Source organism: Haemorhous mexicanus, chromosome 5 (genome assembly GCF_027477595.1).
Source record: "Haemorhous mexicanus isolate bHaeMex1 chromosome 5, bHaeMex1.pri, whole genome shotgun sequence".
NCBI lineage: Eukaryota > Metazoa > Chordata > Aves > Passeriformes > Fringillidae > Haemorhous > Haemorhous mexicanus.
In genome coordinates, this window is record NC_082345.1 from 33064358 (window position 1) to 33083076 (window position 18719).

Consider the following 18719-nt stretch of genomic DNA (forward strand, 5'->3'; position numbering starts at 1 on the left):
GTCCATATTCCAAATTCTATGATACTCACAAAATCTTAACTTTGCTGGCATTTGGATATAGATTCCATAGGCAGGAACTGTGGAATCTTTCTTTCGATATCTTTGCTGGCTTGTGCCAATCTGCTCCCACTTTAACACTTGTGATTTACTGAGTAGTGGCAGTGAAATCAGAGATCCATCCCTTCTAACTCTCCCATGTGGGACAGCCCTAGCACACATTCCACCATCCTAATGGACAGAGTGCTCATGGAGAACATTTTGGTCATGAATTTTTTTTCAGATTCTGATATTGGTTAAAAGGCTTTCCATTCATAAGAAAAAGAACTTAATTTGTAGGCCTTAAAACTTTCACACAGAAATAACTCTCTTTCCTACTTAGTCTGAAAAGTTCAACATCAGTTGAAATAAGAAACTAAAAAGTTCTAGCTGCACTTTAGGACACTCACCGTGAATGTAGAAAGGTCAGGTTCAAGTACCAGGGCAAATTATCACTTCATTATGTAAAGAAAAGCAGCTTTAGAGGCTGGAGAACTTTTTATCACACTGTTCTAAGATAAGATAGTGATTGTGGGCTAAAATGTACATATTGCTACTCTTTAGAGCTATAAACATGATGCTTTGTGGGTGAAACCCCTTCTACCTGTTTTAAAACGTGAACCATCTTCATTTTCATAATTTGAATTCTTAATCTACAGATCAAATAACACAATATTTTTAACAAGTCATGATTACTAGAAAAAATTCTTTTTAAAAGTATAGTCCTTCTTATGTGGTACATCTCTGCTAAAGCTACCTTTTAATTCTGAAATTATTAAAGAAAGCAGAAAATAAAGTCTACTTAGGAAGAAAGTGAAGAAATTAGGTAAATAAATGAGAAGAGAAATATTTATGTTCTCCATATGACAGTGTAGAAACAAAGGGATTTGGTCAAATGCACCTGACTACTGAAGAAGAGGAAAGCTGCTGCACTGTGCAAAAAAAAAGCAGTTTTGTCTTTGCCCTGTGAATCCCAGTGTGGGGCAATGCATACAAGTCTCTTGCAGTATTTGGTCAACCTGACCAGAGCACAATTCAAATAAATAGGTTCCAAGGCACTTTGGAACCTATTAAATAATACTTATAAGAATTATTTCTGTTGATGATAATGTTTTCATTGAGACATGCAAAATATTTCAGACAGAAGTACTGAAAGTCTTTATAAATTTCATATGTTATAAACCAATTTAATAATAAGCTGTCTTGAAGCTAAACAAGCCTTTCAAAATTCCTATTTCCATTATCTTTCCAGTGATTTTGCCATCCATCTTACTACACACACTGCTTTCTAAAATGCATTAACAAAAGTTTCCTGAACTTCATTTTAGATTTCACCATTACAGCCATTTTGCTGTCAAAAAAATAAACAGTAAGGCCAGTAAGTTTTCAAGATTGAGTGCAATGCTGCACTGGTTTGAAGAAGCATTTGTGATTACCGGTGTATAATGATTTTTTTGGTACGGGTTCCTAATTTTGGGTAAGATGAACCATCCCCTGCAATATTATTATTCCCACCCTCAATTCAGAAGAAGAAAAGGTGCATTGCTCCTAATGGAAATCACAGCCTTGAGCTGAGGTGAGTATTACACAGAAAAAGCAGAAAGGAACTAGGCATTTACTGCTGGGATTCCCAGCTGCCACCATGAAGAGCATGGAATCATCTAAGAAAAGGGCAGGTTGTGTTGAAGAACACCCCTTTGATTATTTTGGGTTATTTAGGTCCTTATTTAGGGCTGTGGAGCACTTCATGGTGCTTGGAAAGGGACAGGTGATGAATTCTCCCTGGAGCTGGGTTCCAGAGCTGCCTTCAAAGAAAAAGGTGGTGTCACTTTGCATCAAAGGGCTGGGTGTTGAGGAATTTCATCTGCAGAATAAAGACTGAGTTTCAACATGTTCCATCTGAAAGGATAATCAGTGACTGCAGTAGTCATGGTGAGTGAGATTTGAGCTTGGAGTTGGGACTCTGGAAGAAAACTCAAGTGCTTTGGGAAATGCCAGCTCTTGAAAGTGATGACTGATATTGCAATTTAGGAAAATAAAAATCACATAGTCTAATGTTTAATTTCAGTATTTCCCAAGAGTATCTGCATTAAAAATTAGAGCAAAAATTACTACAATTAATGGAAAATAAGAGCTGCATTTTCATATAGCTTATGCCATTTGGCTTTTCTTTATAAATATTAAAAAAGCCCCTGAACCTTGAATTTCTCATGTGGCAAAATCACTGTAGCAGATCATTACTGTAAAGGGAATAATTTTTTCTTTTCATTAAGTTGTGGGCCTTCTCTTTTATGCAACCCTTGTCATTCATTTTAGAGGACAAAACTTTGTGTAAGTTTAAATTTCTTGAAATATATTGTCTTACTGTGGAGATCTAAAATAAAGATGAATTAAAATGGTTTTGGATTTCTTTTATAATAGAAGAAAATAAGAAAACAGAAGTTAACATAAATTAAGGATAAGGATATAATTAAAGGATAGTAAAACCAGTTTGTTTTCACTATCCTGATGTTATCTCAGAATATTTAATCCTTGATGGTCTATGGTTCAAAACTTATACATGTTTACAGAATGGGCATCAGATCACTAATACATATTTTCATTTACCATTAGTTGTCTGGAAAATATAAATCACCTAAATAGCTACAAATTGTCCCAGCAACTCAATATATGTATGTAATTGATAAATGCATGTTAGATATTTTAATTTGAGATAGAGTTGGCATTTTAAAAATAGAGTCCCAGGGTGGGATAGATTTGCTTCAGTGTTGAAATTGTTGAAATCATGAAAACAAAGTAAAGCAAGAGATTGACAGTAACATTTCCATAGTGGTTAAAGTAAACCTAGCAAGCCAAGACAAATACGAGATTTTGGCATTGTGTCATGGAACTTTTTTGGTGTCACTGTGGTAAAGAGTTCAAACCAGAGAGAAAGTTAACAGAGTGCCAAAAAATTATTTAATGAAGCATATTCAGGAGACCAATATATTTCCCATAAAAGCTGAGCCCTTTTCCATAGTTGTTCTTTTCTGAAATGTGTTGCTCTGCAAAGATCTCTTTCAGCTAAGCTACTCAGTTCCCACTGTAGTTTTGATAGGGGAGTGAAGTTGTGCAGAAAGTAAACTGCGAAAGTTTTGTTTCTGGACTTTTAGAATAGAATCTTATCTTCCTAAATCCTATCTAAACAAGAGGTCAGGTGACATCTCCTTTTAACAAATTAAGCCAATCCAACTGTTCCCCAGGGTTTCTTTAACCAGTGTATTCTGATCTAAACTGAAAGCTCCCCACATATACTCCCTATATTTCAGCTGCCTACATATGCACAAAAAATGCCTATTTAAATAAGAAATGCAATTTCTACCACTGAGAGGTCTAAGCAGGTAATTCTAGATTTCTAGGAGAGGTGCAGCATTCCTGCTCCTAAATCTGTTTTGGTTTACTTTCTTTTGTTCACTAAGAATGATGTGGAGTAAAATACATCCATAGGAGCAGGGTCTGGAACATCTGGGCTGGTCCTTTGATCTTTCTGCAGTGTCCCTTGGGCTAGCCTGAAGGGCTCAGTCATCTGCTTTCTTTTAGACTCTTTGATCTTGCTGACCTTTGGCTGTTTTTTAAAAGGAGCAGCAGATATTATTAATTGAGCTCTATCACTGTCTGGTGGTCAGGGAACTGTTTGGAAATAGAAGTTTTGTCTTTTTGACTCTGGGTAAAACTCAGAGCAGCGAGGCAGAAAGAGAGAGATCACTACATGCCTGTTATCAGAAGTGAAATAGGCAGGCTGAAGCCTGAGTAAAAGTCAACACCCCCATGAAGATGTCTGGAGCTACCATTAGGAGTATAGGATGAAGGATACACAAACTGGACTTATTGTCTTCAGCTTTTGAAGCACTACCTTTTCTCTAGTAACCATGAAGACAATTCAAGAGCCTGTTTCAGATGAACTGATTGTCCTGTGGAGCAAGGCACACAGTTTTTGTAAAGTACTGCCCAAACTTAGGCACCCTGGATTGCAGCCTTTGCTAAATGGAGCAATGCACAAGGCTAATGAGCGAGCTCTGCTTGCAGTACACCCCTGGGTTTGCTGGTGATGAACTATACACATGCTTGATGCTTAACAGACCTTGCTTCAAATTCAATTTGAGACATATGGCAGCCATTACTGAAAGAAAGCAACGCATTTTTTCCCTGTCAGCAGCTCAGATGCTAAAACAGAACAGCTCCAAACAGCAGTCCCAGTTGTCCATTTCTCCTCCCAGTGGGTCTTTCTAGTCTGTCTTTTTTACTCTTCTAGTCTTTCTCAAGGTTATGAGCTGTTTTAGTTTCAAGCATGAACATTATTTCTCTCAAGGAGATGCTACTACCCCCTGCAGTTGATGATGCTCTTCACTTTTTTATACTTTTTTAATACAAATTTCCTTGATTAACAGTGTGGATTGAAAGGAGACACATGCAGTAAAAATCCTGTAATAGCTTCAGACATCTTTCTCAAACTAGAACAAACCCAACAGTATCTCTTAGAAATTATCTCCAAAATTCAGGGTGGGTGTCCGCAGTATTTTTACTGTAATATTTTTTCCTTCCTTTTATTGTTGTACAAATGCCTTTCATACCGTTACTTTTTGAGAGATTGTTCATGGTCTCAGGAGCACTTTGAGTTTCACTGATATTTGCCTTTGATCACTCAGTTCTCAAGTTAAAAATTACCTCATTAACACAAAATTCTTAGCTCTTTCTGAAAATAAGGTTCTGGAAAGAGTCTTAGGTTGGATCTGCAAAACAAAAAGTCTCCAAACCATTAGTCATTTTTGAAAATCTTGGCCACAGTCTTTTATTAGTCTGTAAAACTTTATCACCACAGACTGCAACATTTAAATAAGAAATATTTTACACCAGATGACAGAGGACTCAACAACCAATGCATGAGATGTGCATAATCTTGAAGGCTTCATGCAAATCAGGCTTTCTGCAAAGCCTGATTAGACACCCAGGCAATCACTTGTCTCTGCAGAGATATCTCAAAAATTTTTGAAGCATGTAAGAAAATATGTATGACCATTGTAAACACTCTTCTTGATTTTGAAGACATTTCTTGTCATTTTTTTTCTGCTTTGTTTGCATCAGAAGAAATGGAAATTCACACTATTGAGAAAGTCTTAGAAAATGTACTTTACTATATTCTTCTTCTAGTGAAGGACTCCTCCTTTGAAAGGGATGGAAAAGTGTGTTTGATAAGGACCAATACCTGGTCTCTAAATCCACAAAGGGCAGATTGTGACCCCTGGCTGAACAATATTTCATGCAAATAGTACCACTGCCTTCCACAAGGTAAACAGCAAGTCCCTTTGCCAGGGACTTCTGTGATAGCATAATGAATATCTGGACATAATTAGCAGGTAAAAATAGCAGGTAAATTCAGACCACCATGAAGCATAAGATAAATCAATCTTTTTTGCTGTTGCTAAATGCAAACGTCTGGCAACATGCATTTAGGTGTGTCACAGCAGATATCTGCCATCAGGAGTCACAATTTCAGTATAACATTCGAGATGGACTCAGCTCTTTCTTTAGTGGCAAAGAGGCCTCCAAATTCTCACTTCAGACTTTGTGAAGATTTAGCACAAAAACAAAACAGTTTTATACTGAATAACAAGAATCATAGATGCACTTTTCATGGTGAAGCCTCCTTAAATGGCTCATAATTGGACATATAACTATTTTAAATTTCACAAAGTGGTGCCTCTGCCCCTCCCCATCTCCCTGCTGACAAGCATCCTTGTTGCTCATGTGGGGTACCAGCTCTGCTGCAGGAGGTCCAAGTCCTTAACATTTTAAGATATAGGTGTTTAAAGTGACATTCATAATGAAAATTGGGGGGGGTGGGGGTTATGGCTTTTGTCCTATAATTAGTACATCTGCTTAAAACTAGAACCTTTGTTTAAGGCACAGATGTAAATTAATCCAATCCAACTTAAATTATTAAAATATTTAGTATGCATGAAGGAATCAGTTTTACACCTGCTTTGTAAGAAATCCCTGATAATCTTTAAGAGGTGCTGAAGGGCCTGGAGTGCTAGTAGAGTGAAATACTTGAGAACTTATTTTATTTTTAAGCACATAAACAATGCAAAAATTACTGGTGGTAAGGATGCACTTTTTCATAAACAAGAAATGTGGGGGTACAAACATAACTAATGAAAAAAATTTATTACATGTTTAATGTTAGCCTTACTGAAGTCAGTGAAAGCTGCCCATGTATTGAAGGTCTGCTTTCCTTTTTTTTGACTACTTTGGTCTTTTTTGCTTCTAAACTTCTTTTGAGACATTCTGAGTTTAAAAAAGCAAGGGATTAAAAATTATGAAATAGGCTGTTATAGGTTTAATGGTTAAAATCAAACAGATGAAACTGAATTAAAATGATTATGCAACAAAATTTTAAAATGAATATAACTCATTTAAAGTACTAGAATATATTTTATGTTTTTTTTTTATACTTTCCATTAACTTTTCCCTCAAAATATTTATGCCATTGTTCTGGCTTTGAACATGAATAGTTTTTCTGATATGAAGTTGTTACTTTAAGATTGGACTAAAAAAGAAAACAAAAATCTTCCAAAATACTTAATGTGAGAAATATGTGTCTATCTTTGGAGAGCAAGTTGGCTGCAAAGAGTTTGCTTTAGATCAATGATGATAGAAAATTGCAGGAGACACTGAGGAATATTATAACTTTGTAGAAATACATGTAAATATCTCTCTGAACAAAAAGGAAAAGGTAAGATTTAAATTTTAGAGAACTGAAAATATGTTATTAAAAAATTCTTAGCAAATGCATTTGCTCTCTTCTTCTCCTAATCAAGAATTTTGTCTTTAAATGGCATGACAGCATCTGCATTTAATAAAAATCAAATAAAATATTTCCGCAGAAACAGATGGCACTGGTTTTAATCCTTTGTGGCCAAGTCAGGTATTATGAGAATGAGTTATGATGTAAGTCAGCTTTGCCTGTAAAGTATCTTCTAACAAAAATCTTGAATAAATGTACACTTTGGGCTACCTGTTTCATCTAGACCAGCTGCCCTCATCTGATAGAACATGAAAAAATCCAATGCCTTCAGCTCAGAGGCTGGTTGATATTAAGGCCAGGCTTTCCTTCTTTCCCAGCCTAGGTGCTGAGGTGCCTTAGCAGTTTCAGGGGTTAAAAGCTGTAAGCACTGATGCGTATATATGAGGCTGTATTCCTAGAACACGGCTTGTAGCCTGACTCAAGCTATTACAGTCTAACAACAGGGACCAATAGAAAGAGAAGAAGATCCAAGAAAGCTGAGGTAAGCCCAAACTCTGAAACAATGTCAAACTAGAAGAAATAGCTAATAAGGTGTGCATGGAAATACATCTGGGAATACTAGCATGTGCTTCCAGTTTTATGTGCTGCTAATTCTTAGGAGGGCAGGAAACAAACACAGGGGTTAGCAGCCAAAAGCGGTGAATTTACAGTGATTTCTAACTGGCTTCAGATAGCTGCAGGAACTTGACTAACAAGGTAAATTGCTTTATATTCCTTCTTTAAAGTGTTATTAAGGTCATGAATATTTACAGAGCAAGAAGGTTGCAAATTCACTGTGTGAAATAGAAATGATATTTAAAAATGCTTTATTTGTCCCTTTCTTTGAAATGCTTCCAGATAGCAGCTTCTGGGGTTGGAAAAGCTATAGGATTCTGCACTTGTTACTGCTAATAACAATGTTGAAAACAATTAAATTACTACATATCATATGCAGCAACTTAACTGAACTCTTAACATTACTGGTGCATTAATCCTATGAGAGAGCTTACATTTATTTAAATACTATTTTTGTCAAAGCCAACTTCCTAATTTTGACCAGAAATTTCAGCTATCTGTCTTTTGCCTCTACATTGTAAAATGCTTGTTAACCTTCATGAGCCAGTAAGCAAGATAACAGAGTTTGTAATGCACTCTTTTTGTGCTACACAAATATTTCCTTTCTGAGTAAATTATCAGTGATAATTTTGTTCATAATTATAACTGTGGAAGAGGCTAAAAAAATCATATAATTAAGTAGGAAAAATAGTTAAAATATGCATAAAGCTATATGAACAGTTAGGTCAGGATTTATTTATTGTGGATATAATTTGGTTAGGGCTTATTTTTTGTGTCATTTAGGGCAGGCATTTGTTTTGTCTGTTTGCTTTAGGGAAGGAAATTTGTAACTTTGGATATGAGAGAGTGAGTGAGGCAGGGAATGGATTAGTCAAACATATTCCCTCCAAGCTTTTAAGACCATGCCCAACAAACAGCTGTTAAAACACTATTTGATCTTCCACTTTTCAATGAAGACAAGAGACCCTGGAAAATCTGATCCAGATGCCATTATAATTTAAGAGAGAGCAAAAACAGAAAAGAGGGGATGATTAATTTTAAAAGGAGGAACACTGAGTACAATAGCATTTATATCATCATGGTAATGATATCTTTTCTGAAGATTAACCATTATATAATGTAGATTATAAGTCTGTACAGGAAAGCTTACACAAATGTAAAAGAGGTACTGATTTATTGTCTAAAAATGATCCACATTTTCATTTTTTTTTGAAATGATATTTGCATGAACACCAGTCAAACTGGTAGCCATTGTGGAGTCTAAGCTGAATCAGGGAAATGTTGATCAACATATAGCACAGAATTGTTTATACCTTTTATATTACTTTTCAGTTTTTCCTTAACAGGGCATGGATACCACCCTAGAGGAAAGAATTTGGCTGTTTATAAAGGAAATATTATTTTATGTGCAAAATTGCATTGTTAATCTAGTATGCTTCTAGGGAGTTTCATTGAGAAATAGCTAATTGTTTTTTTTCCCCTTCCAAGGCAAACACCATGATTCTAAAAGTCTATACAAGCCTTTTGCTCTTATTCTTGGTCAATTCTGTGTGGACTCGAACTGTGAGACAAGTTTATGATGATCTGGATCCTGGCCACTGGTCCCACTATACTTCTGAGTGCCCTCAGGAGTGCTTTTGTCCTCCTAGTTTCCCCAATGCATTATACTGTGATAACAAAGGACTTAAAGAAATACCTCCAATTCCAGCCAGAATTTGGTACCTCTATCTTCAAAACAATCAAATTGAAACAATTTCAGAGAAGCCTTTTGCCAATGCCACTCATCTGAGGTGGATAAATCTGAACAAGAATAAGATCACCAACAGTGGGATTGAGAGTGGTGTGCTGAGCAAGCTGAAAAGGCTGCTCTACTTATTCCTTGAAGATAACGAATTGGAAGAGGTGCCTGCCCCGCTACCAGTGGGTCTGGAGCAGCTAAGACTAGCTAGAAACAAAATCTCCAAAATCCCAGAAGGAGTCTTCAGCCACTTGGAAAACCTCACTATGTTAGACCTGCACCAGAACAGTTTGTTGGACAGCGCTCTTCAAAGTGACACTTTCCAAGGACTCAACAACCTTATGCAGCTCAACATAGCAAAAAATTCACTCAAGAAAATGCCTTTAAGCATTCCAGCTAATACACTGCAGCTGTTTTTGGACAACAACTCCATCGAAGTTATACCAGAAAACTACTTCAGTGCAATACCCAAAGTGACTTTCCTTAGGCTGAACTACAATAAGCTATCTGATGATGGAATCCCTTCCAATGGGTTTAATGTTTCATCTATTCTAGACCTACAGCTGTCTCACAATCAGCTCACTAAAATTCCACCAATCAATGCTCACCTTGAGCATCTTCATCTTGATCACAACAAAATCAAAAGTAAGTGTGTATTACCAGTGTGAAACCCTTCAAAACCATTTCCATTTTAAATATCTACTTAACTATAAAAATTCTCTTTGAGATAAAGTGATTAAAATCATGGAATCTTTGAATAATTTGGGAAGGAAGGGACCTCTAGAGGTTGTTCATTCCAGCCTTCCTGAAACAAGCAGGGATATTTGATGAGGTTTCTCAGAGCCCTGTCCAGCCTGACCTTTAAATTTGCCAGGGGTGGGGTATCCACCACCTCTCTGAGCAAACTGCTTTTGTATTTTACTGATTTTACAGCATGTATGTTCTATTAAGATTAATGTCCTCCAAAGTTTTCCATTTTGTGTAAATGAGACAAGGTTTTATACCCAAGGCAACAGAAGCCTGTTGATTTTAATAGTTTCATTTCCAGGACTGTTTCCAAATTCATCCAGGTATAGAGGGAGTGTGGTGGTTAGGGACATTACATACTCCATATAATGAAAGTATCTAATCAGGGAGCACTTCATTTAAGGCCAAAAGCCAAAATAAAAATGATGACTTTTTATTCACCACTGCACAGAAGGAAGCCAAGTTTCTATATTTATCTTCTCATCATGGTGATTTATTTGAATACATGGTCCCTTACCACTTTTTTGTGCCATTGTAGCCCAAAAATATACGAAAAATAATGGTTTGGCTTTTGCACAAAACAAGGACCTAGGAAATGAAGATACTTCTTGACAATTTACATTTATTCTTTGCATTTGGCAAAATAAAAATGTGAAATCATATAAATAAATAAACAAATTTGTATAACTGGCACATATTTAAGTGGCCTGCAAGAATTTTATCTGTTAATTAGAGCTAAAGCTTATGACAGATGTTGTTTCTGAACATATTTAATTGCCCCCTGGTTACTAAGAGATTCATTTTAATTGCTTCACTGCAAGGCCTCAGGTGCAGACTTTATTCTGTCACTTCAAGTAGACACAAAATTGAAATCAATGGAATGTAGCCTGTCCAGTTTAAGAACAGTTTTGTATCTAGGTAGTATTTAAAGAGCTGTCCAGTCCTCTTCCTTCCCTGAGTAAGTTTGACAAAGCTTAAGACCACGAAAATTAACTTTTGTGGTATGTACAAAATCAAGTCTCGTGTTCCAGTGATACATTACCTGTGAAACTGAATCATGATGCTTTTCCACAAATCTTGTATTCCTTAATATCTTTGCCACTTTTCAAAAATCATTGTCAAATTAGGCACAAGTTGGCTTGTGTCTAAGTGACTTTAGCCAAAAAAAGGAAAAAAAAAGGAAATTTTTAGTAACTGAATATAAAATAGGTGCAATGAAACTGAAACTTGGGTATCATGTAAGGATATTTTACCACATAGAATAATTGTTCAGGAAGTAAGGTATAATGACATAGTCTCCATGAGACTTTAATAGATAATATCTTAAAGGGCCTTTAGGATTGCAAAAAAGGAATGTAATTCCATCAGGCCAGAGTAGTAAGAACTGACACTAATTCTGCAGATTGGTTTTGTCTTCTTATAGCCAGATCAGTCATAATTTTAGGATAATCAATGTAAAAGGTTTGAAGGAAAAATATCTGTAAAGTCCTGATCTGATTTCTTCACAAAAGAGTTGTGCTGAAGGTTTACTTTTATGTGTGCAGTATGAGCCCTTTTTATAAGATTAATTCTCTTCACAACTGCAAATCACTGTTTTATTTTCTATTGGTGAATCATAGTTACACTGTTGTTGCAAGAGTTCAGACATCAGCATTTCTATGTAAATACCATTTGACTATGTTTTATTGAATGCTATTTTGTAATATCAATCCTTCAAATAAGTGCATGGCCTTATTTCTCCAGAGACCATTTATGAAGATACAAGGTCTTCTTCTGAAGCCCAGGAAAGCCAATGATAGCCTCATCATTTGTCTCAAGAATTTCCACTGTAGTCCCTTCCCTGAGGATGTCAATACACAGAGGAAAAAAAACTGTTCTAATTTTGGAATCAAAATCAACTTAAATGTGAAACTAACTATGGCTCCAACAGATTTGCAACACATTTGTTCTATTTTAAAACACACATTTTAAAACACACATGGGTACATATTTACCTGGAATTTTAAAGCACCCATGTCTACATATTTACCTGGGAGATACACTTGTGAGGCTCTGGGGAATTGTTAAATAATGGAAAAGAGAATGTTAAAGTAAGCAAAGAGAAGGTATGAAATGATGTAACGAGTGAGCAAGGGTAAGCAGGTGGTATTATTACAGTGCTATCAAAGGACAGCTGAAAGGGAGTAAACAGTAAGTTCCCCTGGAAGAACACCAGGAGGCCAAGATAGATACTGTGAGCTAATATTATTCCACATTTAGAGAAAGGGAGAATTCCCTGGGCCATGTATCTAAATTTTGTTTCTAAATTTTTACTGGAAAAAGATCTTCTGCATTTCTGCAGCAGTCATACAGTATTAGCCATTAATGAGAGCTTTGGCAGTTTTCCCTTACAGCAGCTCTAGGTTTCATGTTTAAATATTAAAGGACATAACAATTCTGTTGAAAAGTGGTGGAATTCATCTTTGATTAAACTATCCTATATTTTTTTATCTAATTTGTGGTAGTCATACAGACCTCCTTCTCAATGGAAAGGGAAACACAATTGTATAGGGAAATTCATCCCATCTTAAGGAGCTATCAGTCCCCTTTTGGAAGTATTCACCTCTCTCTAGAGTTTATACAGAGAGTTTAAATTGTTTACATAGGCTGACACAAATTCTACGTGGGTCATGGCAAGGTGAATTGTATCTCTGGAGGGAATAACCTGTTCCTCCTACTTTAACAAAATTCAGCAATATATCCATGAAAAGTATTGAAAGAGAGAAAAAAAGAGAGAGGCTTTTACTCCCCTGATAGTTTGGGTAGGATTTACTGTTAATGGGAAGAGAACAATAAAAACCAAACCAATTCATACCACACATCATCAGGAAATAACTTCTTCCTAGGTGGCCTGTGGTTAGATAACTGCTGCCTCACTCCAAGCTTGGAGTAATTAACTCAGGGAAAATAAGTGCAGTGAGATAGTTTTTGGTCAGAGAAGACAGAGATTTAGGATACACTTGAAGCCATCTTGTCTCTATGAACAGTAGTGCTGATCAAACAAAGCAGATATTTTCTGATAGATAGTGTTGGTTCACCCAAAACTTTAAATAGCTGCCTTTGTAATGAAAATTCTTAAGCTTTCTGTGTTGTAAATTCACACATAGAGATAAGCTTGTAGCTTGTTTCTTCCAAAAATACCAAAAGCTTTGCCAACATTAATCTAATTTCACAGGATAAACAAACACATTTTGCTATCACGGATATAACAAAAGCTTTGGGCCTTGGCCAACTGGATGTATTTATCTAGTTTCCATGACAAAGATAGAGTCCACTTCCAAGATGTTGCAAACATCTGGGCAGCTTTTCAAAATAGAGTGGAGGGGAAAAAAAAAAGAGTTATGGGAAACAAAAGTAAGTTATGTTGTTATTTTTACTTCATAACATTTCTCTGATTTTGGGGATTGTAGTCAGAAGATTTGTGCATGGTGTCATTAAATATAAAGGGAGAAATTTTTTTCCTATCTTTTTGTTAGTAAAGAAAGTTGTTCCAAAAAATCTGTTACATACACATTCTCCAGTCACTCTTTTTTTTTTTTTTTCAGTTAGTCTGGGGCCAGGATCCTCAAGCAGTTAGATCAATCAAAAAATATTGTAATTTGGTCAAGGAATTTGACATCTTTGACAAACAAACAACACTTCAGTGTTCTCTAGAGGCTATTTTGAGGCTGCCTGACTATTTAACAACTAAAGATAAAATATAAAAAGCATTCTAGCCAAGTGACAGTGCAGAGGTAACCTAGAGGAGACAAAAAGCCCAAGCTATTCAACACTTCAGAATATGGGTAATGATTGAAGCCATAGTTTCAAATTTTATCTATACAGAAAAAAATTATGCGTGATGTATGTAGAATTTTGAGGACTTGTTAGCTTTCGGATTAGGAAGAAAAATATCCCATTGCACAAGTTATATTCTTGCAATTAGAACCAAAGCCACCTAATAATGTCAGAGAACAGAAAAGTACAGATGTTAAAAATTAAAAACTCTATACAAAAAGTTCCTCTGATTCAATACTGCTATTGTTTTGGATGCAAGATCTTCATTGGGGAATATTATCAACCTAAAATTAATGTACTGACATTGAAATAAGATGTTCAAAACTTGTCAGAAGTTATCTTGCCTTGCTCACCAGAGTGTAAAGAGCTATTTCTCAATGCTCACCATGTAGTTGTATAAGTTAGTATCCCCTTCGTCCAAGGATAAATTATGCATCTAATGGCCTTTTTTCATCATTGCACCACAGTAAATATGCGATTCACTGATCCAGCTCACATTATATGTTTTCAATCAACAAAGTATTTAAATGGAAACAAAAGCAACAGTCTCCCATGCTAACATCAGTGGAAGTTCACTTTATTTGTGTCCTAAGTGAATTTTCTCTTCATGAACTTTTCCCATGGAAATAACCTAACCTGTTGATTTACATTTTCAGGTGTCAATGGCACTCAGATATGTCCAGTTTCCATTGCCCTAGAGGAAGATTATGGTTATTATGGGAACATCCCTCGCCTCCGATACCTTCGTCTGGATGGAAATGAAATTCAGCCTCCAATCCCACTGGACATCATGATTTGTTTCCGACTACTTCAAGCTGTTGTCATATAAAGATATTGCAGTGCCACTCTTGTACCGTGAGAGTGCTAAGATACAAGTTTTGCTGGAATGAAACTTGTTCTAACTCCAATCAAGAAGTAACAGCTTTATTTGACTTTAATTTTTTTCTTTGCTTGTATCTTTTCTACAACTCAAAAGGTTGTTCATTCAGAAGGGATTTTGTATGGACCTGAAACATGTGCTTAACACCTTATCCTATAAATTCGTAATGTGAATATATTGAAAATCATTGGTGTAAGATACCAAGTATTCCAAAGAAAACCTTTACTTACTCCATCTTTCTTGTCAAATGTGGCAATGTCTACCCTGCTAACATAATTCCTATAGACAGGTTATGGGTCCTAATTTTGTTATATAGTAACTAACACAATGAATTTGGGTGCACTTGGCCAAATACATATGCTAATAAAATGATGAGCTGCATGATTACTAGTTATCAGAACTGCCACTGACATTTCAGATAGTGACTCGTGGTGAACAACCACTTGACATGCAAATAACCCATAAATTGCTGCCATCCTTTGAAGATTAATACTTTTAAGGTGAAAAGTACATGAGGCTTAGCATCCAAAAAGTATACTGAATATATATCATTGTAGGGATTCATTCAGTGAATTTCAGAACTGGAAAAAACTGCTTCAACTCAAATCCAGGGATAAGAGAACATGAGATATGATCCTGTTCTCTCAAGCCCCAGTTTTCTGCTTTTTTATTCCATTTCTAGTTTTGACACCATTTCTTTCTGCAACTTTGGGATCATCATTGAATATTTGGTTAATTTTAGTTTGCAGAGAGTTACAACCAAGAATAGTAATGATTACATGGACTAGATACTTGAGAAAAATTTGAATGGCTAGTTAACGCAATGGTGATGAAGAGAAAATTAAGAAATTCAGAGATACATCCCCTCCCAATTATTTACTGAACTAGGAGAGCACTTGTGTAGGAACTGTATCATTTAAGCAAATACAATCAACTCAGAGCAGTATTCAGCTATCTGCTAACTCACATACATGAAAACAATAATACTGATTTTAGAGAAGTCCAGATTATTAGAACACAAACATTGACAATTCACTAACAAGGGAGATATCAAAAGGTAAATTTTAATGAAATATGGCTGATTTTATAAAATCTAGTTGATTTTTTTCTATTTTATAACATTGGCTTTCAATAAATGATTTGAATATTGGAGTCAACTATACACTGACAGAGTATGACATTCTTATTTCTGCTAACCAGCACAGCAGACTATCCATCAGTCATTATTTCAGTCTTCTTGCATTTCTAGATAGAAGTAATTAGTTGCATCTATTGCTGACATTTTAAGACTGGCCTCAGTAGCAAGCATTTAAAGACTATGCACATGGTATAATTTTTGCTTTGCAGATTAGGTATTTTCTTAAAAGTAGATTTTTCAAAGTGTTGAGAACAGTCATTTCTGACAATCAAACCTTTTTATCTGAAAATCAGTCCTTATTCTGATCCAGAGAACTTGTGGAAATAACCTAGTGTAGAAACCCAGCATAGGAATAACCCATTCAGAAATCTGATCACTAAATCACTTATTTTTGCTGTTCTTTTTATGAGCTTGCTGAGAAACTCCTATCCTTCTAACAAAAGTATTTTCTGTACCTCTGTGTTCACCCTATATGAAAAAATACAGATTTAAAAAGTCTTTACAATATGTATGCATGTTTAGATATGTTCTTACTCAATAATAGCACAGTAATTTATTTTTGGAAAAATAATTATGTGACAATACTACTAATTAAATTATAACAATAATTATGTTCTTGTACTTGGAAATTAACTTCTACTTTAAACAAAGAGCAAATACAGGTACTTCAAAGTGAATATTCACAGGCATATACACATTTATTAATCTTATTTACAGTTCCAATAGTACAGAAAGGATCTTGAAGATCCAGTAAAAATCACCCTTTTAGGTACCATATAAACATTGAAGAAAAGACAAAACCTTCCCAGAGAGATGTTAAGCTTAAATATAGCAAAGGTTGATATGCAAAATCATAAAGGGATGCTAGAGCATCAAGGTATTCCATTTGCTGGATAGGGGCATTATGTGATGGAATCAAGAGCACAAGATGTGATGAAATAATTTTTAACAGTAATTTTCACCAGCTGTACTGCTATTTTTCCAATGCAGTGTAATGTGGAAATCCTTATAAATCAGTCCTTCAAATAGTCAGTACTATGCCATGCAACAATTCTAGAACACATGCAGATTGACACTCAAGATTTGCTACTGTCAAATCCCAGTTAATCTGAGAGAAGTGAAAATTCGTGAGCCAACCTGGACAAACGTCTGTTGGGCTGAAGAGCTGCTGCTGCCAAGTGCTCTATATTCTGCACCTTCTACACTGCAATGCACTGACTCCATGTCTGGGAATTACTTAATAAAGAGAAAATCTTAAGTATTCTCACTTAGGCTAATTTGTTCCATCTTGATGCTCTCTCCCAGAGCCAGCTCTACAAAGTAGAATAAAAACCAGTTATGCTGCTGCAGTGACCTTCACAAAATAAATCAATATTGATTGGGGGTTAAGTTTCTTTACTGCATGTGCGTGGCCATTTGCAACAGTTTTAAGATTCTGAGCCATCCTGGTAAAGTTGGTGAAATTTCCTTTCAGACTACAAAAGCAGGCCTAAATTGCATTATTGTGTGGTACTGAACAATGTAGGCTTTTAGCCACTACACAGTCAGTTCATTCATTGTGCCAGAAGACTAGAAAGGAATATGTAAAACCCATTGTCTTTTTCCTAATGTTGAGACTCAGTAATACAATGTAAAAAGCATCACTGTGCTTGAAAGTCTGATCTTAATTCTTCCTAATCCAAGATTTCTCTAAGACTTCCCACAGATATTTCCTGGTTCAGAAAAAATGGTGTTCTTTTCCTCTGAAAGAAGGGAGGAACACACTTCTCAGCTGTCCTGTCTGAAAGTGCAGCTGGCATCACAGAACAGTTTGCTTTCCCTACTTGTCAGAACACATTGCAATCAGTTTTGAATGGAATACCATGGAAACAAAGACTTTTACAAGTATGACAAGCTGAGAACAGGTCACCATAAGCACACTGCAGCCATGGTCCATCACTAATCAAACCACAAACATCCAGTGCTTTTTGCAGAAATCCATCTTACATATTAGGTAATTCTGAAATTAGGGTTGTTAACACAGATGTGCTGTCACCTCAGCCAGGGTACAGACAGTTGTCCTGTAAAGAAAAGTATTAAAGCAAAGTGAGAGACTCAAGAACTGAAAAATACCCAGACTTTTCTGACATGTCTGCCAGCATGACTGGAGGCTGGAATGCTGGATCTATCGAAAGGCTGTGGGGTTTCATAACACAGCTGGCTCTGCAGGAAGAAAAGTCCTTTTCAGATGCTGCCAGCATAGTTAAAAATTTAGCCACATGTGTGATTCCCCCTGCTCCATACTGTTCTCTGACATTTTCTGTTTCTTTCACAAGAGTCCAGTGTGCTACCACTATTCTTCAACATTCTGAGGGCAAAACACCACCATAACAATCATGCATAGATGCCAGTGACCACAGCAGCCTGTAGGACAACTGAACACAAACACTGAGGTAAAAATTCAGGAGACAACTAGAAAACTAACTTGCATTTTTGTAATTACTAACTCCAGCACATTGACGGATTTTTAGTGACCCTTGCTGCACCCAAATGGTTTCCAATGTTTGCTACAAGTAGTTGCTGATCATTTTTCCAGCCTAGAAGAAGTATTTGCTGATATCAAATTGCAGTTATTTTCATTACCTACCTGGAATTAGGTTACTGTAACATCTACATTTCTGTGTTGATTGTTAAACAGCTAATATCCCTCTTCTGCCAAGCATGGCTGAGAATCCTTGGTGCTGTTAAAGTCAGCAAGTTAATGTCTTTCTCTTGACTGAAAGTCTCTTCCATAATTGCATTTTTTTTTACCCAGACTTGCTTACCCATTTAAACATGATGAGAGGGCCCCACACTGTCTGTGTAATGATAATCAGGAATAGCAATAACCACTTCAGGTTGAGTGTATGAAACAATATCCATAATTCAAACCATGTTCTGTCCTAGCTCACTTACTGTCTCACCCATTAGTAGAAGTGATATTGTC

General features: G+C 35.9%; 1 protein-coding gene across 1 annotated transcript; it reads left to right on the forward strand.

Annotated features, from left to right (window-relative positions):
• Positions 1 to 7263: 7263 nt before the first annotated feature.
• KERA (keratocan) lies at positions 7264 to 17021 on the forward strand. Its single transcript, XM_059846812.1, has 3 exons — positions 7264 to 7361; positions 8924 to 9818; positions 14393 to 17021. Exons 2-3 carry the CDS (start codon positions 8933 to 8935, stop codon positions 14563 to 14565), a joined length of 1059 nt encoding a protein of 352 aa, XP_059702795.1. The 5' UTR covers positions 7264 to 7361; positions 8924 to 8932; the 3' UTR covers positions 14566 to 17021.
• Positions 17022 to 18719: the final 1698 nt, after the last annotated feature.